This window comes from Mustela lutreola, chromosome 6, assembly GCF_030435805.1.
Source record: "Mustela lutreola isolate mMusLut2 chromosome 6, mMusLut2.pri, whole genome shotgun sequence".
In the NCBI taxonomy this organism is placed as follows: Eukaryota; Metazoa; Chordata; class Mammalia; order Carnivora; family Mustelidae; genus Mustela; species Mustela lutreola.
In genome coordinates this window covers 158,152,903-158,164,509 of record NC_081295.1, presented here as the reverse complement: position 1 = coordinate 158,164,509, position 11,607 = coordinate 158,152,903, and the positions used below count along the sequence as shown (strand labels likewise).

At 38.6% G+C, this 11,607-nt stretch overlaps 1 protein-coding gene across 1 annotated transcript; it reads left to right on the top strand.

The window, feature by feature from the left end:
• Positions 1 to 6,316: 6,316 nt before the first annotated feature.
• LOC131834752 (olfactory receptor 2W1-like) lies at positions 6,317 to 7,261 on the top strand. The gene has a single exon (XM_059179380.1). The coding sequence runs from the start codon at positions 6,317 to 6,319 to the stop codon at positions 7,259 to 7,261; it is 945 nt and encodes a 314-aa protein (XP_059035363.1).
• Positions 7,262 to 11,607: the final 4,346 nt, after the last annotated feature.

Genomic DNA, 11,607 nt, shown 5'->3' with positions numbered 1-11,607 from the left:
ATTTGCGAGTGGAGAGATAAAATAATTGTAATATAGTCACACAAAAGAACATTATACAGCGGGAGGAATAAAGGAACCACACACACCTAGGCAAACAATATTGGATAATCTGACAAAATGTTAGGTGAAAAAAGGAAAGTCCCCAAAGCACATATAAGATATGATATCTTTTATGGGAGTTCAAATAAATTAAATTTTAAAATACATGGTATTTAGGCATTGACATATGTAGGTGAGTATGTTGATACAGAAATTATATTCTAATGTAAGTGTGTGATGAACACCAAATTCAAGATCACAAATTCCCTGGAGGTCAGGTAGGAACAAAAGAGAGTATAAAAGCATAGAGGTAGCTATAGGCTGGTAGTAAGATCCCAGTTCTTATGACAAGGATGCCCATTCTGGTCACTGTTGTTCAACACAGTACTAGAAGTCCCAGCAACAGCAATAAGAAAACAAAAAGAAATAAAAGGTATTCAAATTGGCAAAGAAGAAGTCAAACTCTCTCTCTTCACAGATGACATGATACCTTATATGAAAAACCCAAAAGTCTCCACCCCTAAACTACTAGAACTCATACAGTTCAGTAATGTGACAAGATACAAAATCAATGTACAGAAATCAGTTGCTTTCTTATACACTATCAATAAAAATACAGAAAGGAAATTTAGGGAAATTAGAAAATCAATTCCATTTACTATACCATCAAGAACCAGAAGATACCTGGGAATAAACCTAACCAAAGAGGTAAATGATCTGTACTTGAGGAAATACAGAACACTCATGAAAGAAATTGAAGAAGACACAAAAAGATGAAAAAGCATCTCCTGCTCATGGATCAGAAGAATAAACATTGTTAAAACGTTTATACTGCCTAGAGCAATCTATACTTTCAATGCCATCCCAATCAAAATTCCACCAGCATTTTTTCAAAGTGCTGGAATAAATCCTAAAATTTGTATGGAACCAAAAAAGACGCTGAATTGCTAAGGAACTGTTGAAAGTGGAAAAAGAAAAACAAAACTGGGGGCATCACATTGCCTGATTTCAAGTTTTACCACAAAGCTGTGATCACCATGGTACTGGCACAAAAACACAGACCAATGAAACAGAGAGCCCAGACATGGACCTGCAACTCTATGGTCAATTAATCTTCGCCAAAGCAGGATAAAATATCCAGTAGAAAAAAAGACAGTCTCTTCAATAAATGCTGCTGGGAAAATTGGACGGTTATGTTTAGAAGAATGAAACTTGGCCATTGTCTTATACCATACACAAAGATAAACTCAAAATGGATAAAGAACCTCAACATCAGGCAGGAACCTATCAAAAGCCCAGAGAAGAACATAGGCAGTAACTTCTTTGACATCAGCCACAGCAACTTCTTTCAAGACATGACTCCAAAGGCAAAAGAAACAAAAGCAAAAATGGACTTTTCGGATTTCATCAAGATCAAAAGCTTCTGCACAGCAAAGGAAACAGTCAACAAAATAAAGAGGCAACCCATGGAATGGGAGAAGATACTCAGAAATGACACTACAGACAAAGGGCTGATATTCAAGATCTATAAAGAATTCCTCAAACTCAACACTCAAAAGCATATAATCACATTTTTAAAAATGGGCAGAAGACATGAACAGACACTTCGCCAAAGAAAACATACAAATGGCTAACAGACACACGAAAATATATTCATCATCATTAGCTATCAGAGAGATTTAAATCAAAACCACATTGAGATACCACCTTACCCCAGTTAGGATGGCCCAAATCAATAAGACAAGAAACAACAAGTGTTGGGGAGGGAAAGGAGAACCCACTTACACAGTTGGTGGGAATGCAAGTGGTGCAGCCACTTGGAAAAACAGTGTAGAGATTCCTTAAGAAATTAAAAATAGAGCTACCTCTGGAACTGACTACTGGATATTTACCCCAAAGATAGAGATGTAGTGAAAAGAAGGTCCATCTGTATCCCAATGTTTATAGCAGGCAAATGGCCACAGTCACCAAACTGTGGAAAGAGCCAAGATGCCCTTCAACAGATGAATGGATAAAGAAGATATGGTCCATATATACAATGGAGTATTATGCCTCCATCAGAAAGGATGAATACCCAACTTTTGTATCAGCACGGATGGAACTGGAGGAGATCATGCTGAGCTAAAGAAGTCAAGCAGAAAGAGTCCATTAACATATGATTTCACCTACTTGTGGAGCATAAGGAATAACATGGAGGACAGTGGGAGAAGGAGAGGAGAAGTGAGTTGGGGGAAATTTGAGGTGAGATGAGAGACTATGGGCTATGAGAAACAAACTGAGGGTTTTGGAGGAGAGGGGTATAGGGAGTTGGGTGAGCCTGGTAGTGGGTATTAAGCACTGGGTGTGGTGCATAAACAATGAATCTTATAACACTGAAAAAATTAAATTACAATTAAAATAAAATAAAAACAAATTCCTAAATTAAAAAAAAAAATTCCCAGCTCTTGAGTTGAATGGTAGGCTAAAATATATCCACGGTACAATTTTTAATTTACTGAAAATGAAACAATGGCTCTTGAAATACAAAATTATGATTATTTCATAATCTTTTAAAAAGCAAGTATTTTCTTTCCTGCAAAAATAATACCTACATAATCACCTATATTTCTACAATTTGACTGAAGTCTTACCCACTGGGGAAAAAAAACAGTTCAATTAAATCTGTTAAATTTATAGACATGACTTAAATCATATTTTTTATCACCAACAACAAATTTAATACATAATAATAGTCATCTCTGAAAGTAATTTTCATGGAGGAAAACTTTAAGAAAAATAAAGAATAAAAATCATAATAAAACCCAAAACTTTTTTATTACATTTTGTTTTTTCAGTGTTCCAAGATTCATTGTAAAACCCAAATCTTAAGGGAAGCTTTCCTAAAATGGTTGTTTGGATAACCCTCTGACCACAGTGTAGGATCTGTTAATCACCTCTGTGGGGCACCAGTCCCCAGGGTCTGCACCATGTTAACACACTAGCCTTTACAGTCCTACATAAGCACTTCTTGGAGCACACAAAGACCAGGGGAGGGCTCTCCTGGTTTAACTGGGGAGAGACCCACCCACAAATGCGTCTAGCGGGAGTGCACATGAAAAGACTATACATATCCCATCAAAAATACATTTAACAAGCCAAATTCATCAAATTTTCCAACAGTCCAACAAAGAGTTTTTCTCCAGCATCCACTTTAAACAGAGACGTCCCCGAGTCTTAGTTCAGCTACTGCATTTCAATGCAAATGTCATCGTGGTGTTAGGACAAGACAGCGGTGGCTAATTGGTATTTCCTAGACTCACTAACGAGCCAAACAAGAATCCCTCTGATTACCCACGCAATGAAGGCTCACCATCATGGGAACATGGATACCTCTGGACTACACAGGAACACAACAGCTGTGAATTCTTCCCTCTTGAAACGTAAATATGTTCTAATTTTCTTGTTTCCTCTCCGCATCATCCTGTACATGAAATTATGTTTAAATATGTCTGCTTCACTTCTCTTACATTTCACTGAACAAAGTAACATGTAACTGGATTCCACATTGTGAAAAATGAAAAACTGTTTCAGTGACAACACTGATGCCACTTTCTTAACATCTGTTCTTTCTGCTTGTGCTCTGTGGTTTTTATACCATGTCCACGCTTAAATTTAAATCACAATAACAGCTAAAGTTTGAGACCAAGGAAGTCCTATATTTGAATTCACAACATAAAATTACACAAAGTGTAATTTCAGGCTTCACCCTTCCAATAAGGATACCTGGGTTCTTATGAGACCCAAAGCTCCAGCTGAGCTGGTGATGTATTTCAGCTGGAAATACATGTAGTCCTAGTTACCATACATCTTTTTTAAATGTTTTATTGAGTTATGTTACTCACCATATAGGACATCAGCTGTTTTTTATGTAGTGTTACATACTCCATTGTTTGTGTATAACACCCAGTGTTCCATGCAATCCATGCCCTCCTTAATACCCACCACCAGGCTCACCCATGTCCTTTTTTTGAAGCCATGTTGAATTGACTTATTCCATGTTATTTCCAGAATACAGAAAAAGAGCCTGTATGTTAAGGAGGCACTTAGAAGCTCAACATGAGAGTAGGGATGAGGCACAAATTAAAGGTGCAGAGCTACAAAGCTCAGGAAACAGGAGTTGTGTGAACGTTCTGTGTAAGACCTCCTTCATAGGACAGAAGGCTGGATTGTGCTTTCTGAGTCTATTTCTACCCTAAAGTTCTATGACCTTTTAATTTCCAGCACTATCCCAACCTTATATGGTTAAAGAATGTCCAGTGCATTTTGTAATTTGGGCATTTTGGGAGCTAAGTCCTCTGTACTTTCCTGTCTCTGGGTTTATCAGTTCCGTACATGCATCACGTTTGTGAGCACTTTTGTGTACATGAGTGTCTGTGCATAACAATGAATTCTGGAACACTGAAAAGAAATTTTAAAATAAATATTTTTTTAAAAAGTTATGCAAACATAAAATTTTAACCATTCCAAGTTTAGTTCTAGACCATTATGGTAAAATCACCAGTGTGAAAAATAAAGAGAGTGAGAAATGAATAATAATTTGTGGGTAGGTGATTTCAATTTTATTTTTGAGGATTAAATTTGAACCAAGCTTAGTTCCTACTGTTTTCACAAATGCTAAACCTCACCAACTCCCTTGATGAATATTATTATCTTCAGTGAACTTAGAGAGAACCTGGTGTACATGAGAGTTACAAAACTGCTCAAGGACACATTACCTCCGAGTAGTGAAGCTGGGATTTGACACCAAGATCTGAGTCCATAATCTGTGCAATGAAGCACTATGCTTAACTTAACATGGAAATGTTATAATCATGAAGAAGGAACTGTGAAGTGTGTAAACCTGGTGATTCACAGACCTGTACCCCTGGGGATAAAAATATATGTTTATAAAAAATAAAAAATTAAAAAATAAATAAATAAATAAATAAATACCTAAAAAAAAAAAAAAAAAACATTTCCATGTTATAGCAGAACTGCTTATAGCAATGATATACCATAGGTAAATTATTTTACTAGACTGCAGCAAATAAATTTATTATTCCTTGACCCCACCCTATGCATATAAAGCACCTTAGATCTGAAGTTTATGGTCAGAAATTATATCAACAAAAACTTTATAAACAACAAAAAAACTAAAAGATATTTACACACTAAGTCAGTCATTAACCAATCCACCTACATAATGATATACTAAAGTATTCACATTGGTGAAATATATATTTTTATCACCTTTCTGTATTCTTTTAGAATTGAAATGGGGTTTTACCTACAGAGTTCCAAAGCAACCAGAGGACTGACTCAGATACATGGTAAATTCCATGCAGAAAAACAACTCACTGACTTTAATGAGCTGCTTTTTTTCCAGTTAACTCCATTGCTACTTTTACTGAATGGCCAGGTGAGTAACAGCTAACACAGGTTACTGTGTGTATGTGGTAACCAGAGGCTTCTGAAATTAGTTTAAATTCTGAAACAAATCAGTAAGGCTATTTAAATGCTGTGTTCACAGTCATGAGTAGTATTCCGAGAAACACAGGGCCTCTGTACATGGCAATGAGAGTTAATAAGAAAGGTGAGTATTCCTGGCACCAAAACACATGCACAAAATGGGGCAATATAGTGGGGAACACCAAAACTGATACAGGGAACATCAGTGTCTACAATGTCGAATAGCAGGGAAAATATGAGGAGGAGGTTGGGGGTGATATGATGATAATATCTGGAATGCACAAATTTGGAAATGAATTTAGCAAGTCGTGCTGCTACCAAATAGTGAAGCTTATCCCAAGAATATGGGTCATTTAACTTTTTACCTCCACCCCTTTGATAAGGGAAACATTTGTCATGATCAAGTGATACTTAGGTCACAGGTCAAGAAAGAAAAACTCCTCAAAATATATCCCACTCTTAAATTATATCACTAACACATGGATTTGTTACCTAACCAAAACACAACCATAGGTGTCATAGTATCATTAAACCCTCTCAATACTTTACAATTCAGTGTGATTGGATTTGCCATATTATTTTTAGAACCACTCTGGTTATGAGTAAACACAGAGAGGCTTTGGGCAAGGAGCACAAGGAGAGTGTTAACAGAGGTGGTCCAAATGAGAGAGAGCACACAAACAACTGAACTGGGGATACTCATGGTAAGCTACATGGCAAGCTATTTCTGCCTAGGGCTGATGCTATTTTGATTACCACGATCTTGTCTCCTAGACTTTCCTAAGGAGCCATGGACACAAACAATGGAAGTTCCACCACAGATTTCATCCTGCTGGGCTTTTCTGGTCAGCCCCAATTAGAACCCATTATCTCTGGGGTGGTCTTCATCTTCTATATTGTGACTCTGGTAGGAAACACAACCATCATTCTGGTATCTTACCTAGACACTCAGCTCCATACGCCCATGTATTTCTTCTTATCCAATTTGTCTTTTTTGGATCTCTGCTATGCGACAAGCATTATCCCCCAGATGCTGGTAAATCTATGGGGCCCAACAAAGTCTATTACCTATGGAGGGTGTGTGCTCCAATTCTTCTTTGCCCTTGACCTGGGAGCCACTGAATGTCTTCTCTTGGCTGTGATGGCCTATGACCGCTATGCTGCTGTCTGTCAACCTCTTCACTATACAGTCATAATGAACCCTCAGCTTTGCCAGAATATGGTGCTCACTGCCTGGTTAGGTGGTCTTGGAAGTGCATTAATTCTTTGCTCCCTGACTTTGAAATTACCAAGATGTGGCCACCGGGTGGTGGATAATTTTTTCTGTGAGATGCCAGCATTGATCAAGATGGCTTGTGTACGCTCAAAAATAATGGAGATCATTGTCTTTGCTCTCGGGGTGATATTTCTTCTAGTACCTCTATCACTAATTCTCATCTCATATGGAGTTATCACTCAAGCAGTCGTGAGGATCAAGTCAGCAGCAAGGTGGAGTAAGGTCCTTAATACATGTGGCTCCCACCTCACAGTAGTAACTCTGTTTTATGGAACACTCATTTACATGTACATGAAGCCACAGAATAGCACATCCCAAGATGAGGGGAAGTTCCTTACTCTCTTTTACACAATCATCACACCCACTCTTAATCCTCTGATCTATACATTAAGAAACAAAGATGTAAAGAGCGCAGTAAAGAGAATACTGTCTGTGGAGAAATGGTCAACCAAGCCATGAGTTAGTTGGAAGAGAGCTAAGGAAATAATATTGACCTTTACCAACAGATGTATTGATTCATTTATGCAAAGAGCATTTATTGGGTGGTTATTGGGTACCAAGAATTGTCCTGGGTACTGGCTTTGTAAATCAGTAGAAGCAGACAGAAACTGTAAGGAGAGAGATGGTCAATTCATACACTTAAAAAACCTCATGACTAACCAGGGCTACTGATAAGTAAACATAACTATGAGATGTGATTAGGTACAGTAACAAATATTAAGAAAATATTTCACAGGGAAATTTATTTTAAGATTCACAGGACACTGATGACTTCTTCTAAGACTTAACACTTTTATGGAAAATAACACACCCTTGAGGCACCTGATACACCAGCAGGGCTTTGTGCTGGAGATCAGATAACCATTGATACCCACTCTATCTTACGGGCTTCTAGTTTTAACTAGGCACAAAGCCACCATATCACATTTCTGCCTACCACATTTCTGAACCTGGCTTCCCCCAATACAATGCCAGAGATTCAATGTGTGTAACTCCTGAGTTATCTTCTCAAACACGAAACCATTTATTCTCACTCTTCCCCCACCCCTTCCTCTTGGCTGGAATGTGAATGTGAAGAGTATCTAGCTTTACCAAACCCTAAGAGGGAATGAAATGATAAGATGGAAACAGAGTCACCCACCAAGAGAGGAATGCCTCCAGAATAATATAGGGGGAAGCTATATTGTTTAATATTAATTAAGCCACTCTGCTTTGGGATCTATTAGAGTAGCTTAACTTGAACCCTCCACGGCCTGATAAGGAGTTTGGTATTTCCATAAGGTACTATGATCCTTGGGCCAGCAGCAACACCACACTTGGTCCCGTATCAAAAATGCATACTCTTGGGCCCACCTCAGACCTACTGACCAGCTATCCAAGGATGGATCCAGCAACTGATTTTTTTGAGATTTTATCTATGTATTTATTTCATAGAGAGATAGTGAGAACGGGAACACAAGCAGGGGGAGTGGGAGAGGGAGAAGCAGGTTTCCCACTGGGCAGGGAGCCTCATGTGGGGCTCGATCCCAGGAACCTGGGATCATGACCTGATGTTTAATGACTGAGTCACACAGGTGTGTCCCCACCCACCCACCTACCCCACCCCCAGCAGCAACTGATATTTTTAACAAACACTACAGGTGATCAGGATAAAGTCTGAGAACTACTATAATACAGAATAGGGAGATGTTGGGTTCTAAACAGAAAATTAACATAGTTTTATGGATTTTAATTGATTTCCTCCCCATACACCTGTGAAAGGGGGTGGATAATGGTTTTTCTAGGCTCTTATAAGAGAAATAAAGGAAATGAGGCGTTTCCTCTAAATGAAATCACTATAAAAGGGTGTTCTTTATTTAATACTATCCTCTTGCTATCTTGTTTAATAATATTCTTTGTTTTGTTGAATTATGGTGGCAGTAATGGTAATTTTCTGGTAAGGGACTTGATTTAACAAAATAAAAATTTAGCAATCTCATATTAGTTTCCCCATTTTTTTTACTTGTTTTTAGTGGTATATACATTCTAACTCTGAGAAGCTCTATGCTGAAGAGAAAACTATTCCTCCTCTCTACAAATCAACCATTTCAGAATTGGAAATTCTGTCTGCATGTGAGAGTCCTCACATTGTCGGTGACCTTGCTTTGTGATTACAAGGCCAAATAAGCCACAATCTACCTGGAGTGTGTGGGTGGGGTTCTGAGGTGTATAGGGGTTAATGTTCTTTTCTCTTCTATTCTCAATCTTTGTGGTTCCCACATTCCACAGGGAAAACACATTATAACTTTACTTTAAACATTTGATTCCTCATTGAACACTACATTAAAAACTAATGATATACTGTATGGTGGCTAACTGAACGTAATAAAAATGAAATAAAATAAAAATTTTAGGCTGCAAAAAAATTAAAAATTTTAAAATTTTAAAAATAAACATTCAATTCCTTTCTGCAGGTAACTTTAAAATAGCCAGGTGTGTAAGCCTTAATAATAATAAGGAATCTGAGAGAGGGTGATGATATCCAAAGACAGGAAGCCCTAGAGACAATGTAACATTTATGGTGTTGCAAGGACTTTCTTTGGAGAACATTTAGAATGGTGACACTGTGGACAATGGAAATGAGCATCAAGTTTTGTGAAAAAAGCTCACCCCCGGGGCGCCTGGGTGGCTCAGTGGGTTAAGCCGCTGCCTTCGGCTCAGGTCATGATCTCAGGGTCCTGGGATCGAGTCCCGCATCGGGCTCTCTGCTCTTCAGGGAACCTGCTTCTCTCTCTCTCTCTCTCTTTCTCTCTCTCTCTCTCTCTGCCTGCCTCTCCATCTACTTGTGATCTCTGTCTGTCAAATAAAGAAATAAAAATCTTAAAAAAAAAAAAAAAAAGCTCACCCCCAATCTTAGTAAACTAGCGATGTATCACTTACAAACCTTTTACTCAACTCTTAAATCAGTTGCTATCTTACTTTAGGAGAGATATCCTTACAAATTTCATCAATCTATCTTGTGAACTCCCTTCAAAACCTACACTGGCATTATCCTTTTCTGTGTTTGTTGTAGATATGTTTGAGGAAAAGGCACTAGTGAGCTTTTCAACAACATAGAACCTCTTATTCATGTGTGATTTTACCGTGTCTAATTTGGCTTCCTAAATGATTCCATATTCAGTAAATGTCTGGATAATGATTAAGTGAACAAAGAGGTTTTTTTAATAAATATACATGAAAATATTCTCATTCTACAGAATATGACAAATGTTCATTGGGTAATGAATACTGGAGCTGCACCTTCAGGCTTTTAACATTTAGGACATTTGCAATACCTGACACCTAAGAAAAGGGAAGTATAGTATAGTTTTTTCTTTTACCTGCATAATAATATAGAATCTATATAATAATATAGAATGAGTGTTTATCTGGGCATGACAAAAACAGAAAGAATAAAACAAAAAGTTTCTCATCATCTCATAATGTAGAAATCATGACTGCACACTTTTTAGTTAATTTCATTTTAAAATATTCCCTTCCATACTAAAGTTTGGGTCATGCTGAGTAGCTGATTTATTTCTCCCAATGTGTACATTTACATCAGATGACTCACACCCAAGGGAGAAAAACTTGACTCCTAGAAGAGTAGGAAAACATCTCAGTTGATTGGTGGCCCTCCAAAGACCACTGTATGTGAACAGACACACCATGTAACTGATGTGAGAAGGTCACTGGGAGAAAGATGCTGACAATGACAAGACTGGAAAAACAATGTCTTCGTGTTATAGCACATGCTTGTCCCTGTCTGCAAAGAGACTGAGCTCTCCCCAGGGACAAAATGATGGATGAGGAAACATACCCAGGCTCTAGCACCCGAGGAAGGTATGAATGGTCTTCTAGGTTAGTGACTAACACCTTGCATTCAATGATGGCCTCAGCTAATCAAGGTCAAATCTTAGAGACTCCTTGGTATTCTACATAAAAAGCTTGATAACATAATGTATTATCAAGAATTTGGGGAAACAGAAACCTCAGCTTTTCGTGATTGTGATAGTGATCTGCTGCCACTTAAGTACTCTCTAAAGAAATAAACTGCCCTGCTGCAAATGACAGACATAGGCTGAAAATCCCTTACCCACAATTCTGAATTTAACCAGTTTGGAAAACTGAAAATGTTCATAATGTTGTTGGCAGCAAATGTAGTAGATGGGTCCTAAATAGGTATGAGGCTACTTCTGCTCTTTCAGTTCTGGTGTTTTAAAAAGTCAGATTTTTTTTTTCCAAGGCAAGATGGCAGAGGAGTGAGGGGCTCCGTTTCGACTGGTCTCCTGAATTTAGCTGGATATCTTCCAAGCCAGTCTGAACTCCCATGAAATCAGCCTGACATGTAAGAATCTATGTCCTGGATCTCTACAGGGGCAGAGGATCTTCCATGCAGAGGTACAAAGAACAGAGTTGTGATTGCGGGGACAGATACCAGAGGCTAAACAGAAGGGGGAGGGGCCTTCAGAAGCTACCCATTGGAAGTAAAATAAATCCCCAGTGCAAAAACGTCCTGCACCTGGGAACAAGCGGTGGGACCCAGGCAGCCGCTCATGTGGACCTATGCCTACAGACATGGGGGGTGCTGTTGCTGCAGCCGCCACCCACAGCCACTCATACCAGGATTGCTTGTGGTTTTGAGGCACAGGGGCAGAGACAAGCAGGGGCCTGGGTGAACCACTGAGAGATCACCGGGGGCAGGCACCACCTGTGGGAGGCTGCAGTTTTCAGCGGCCCTTACAGAGGAGGAGACTGTATTCTGGAGGGTTCAGAGAGGAATAGAC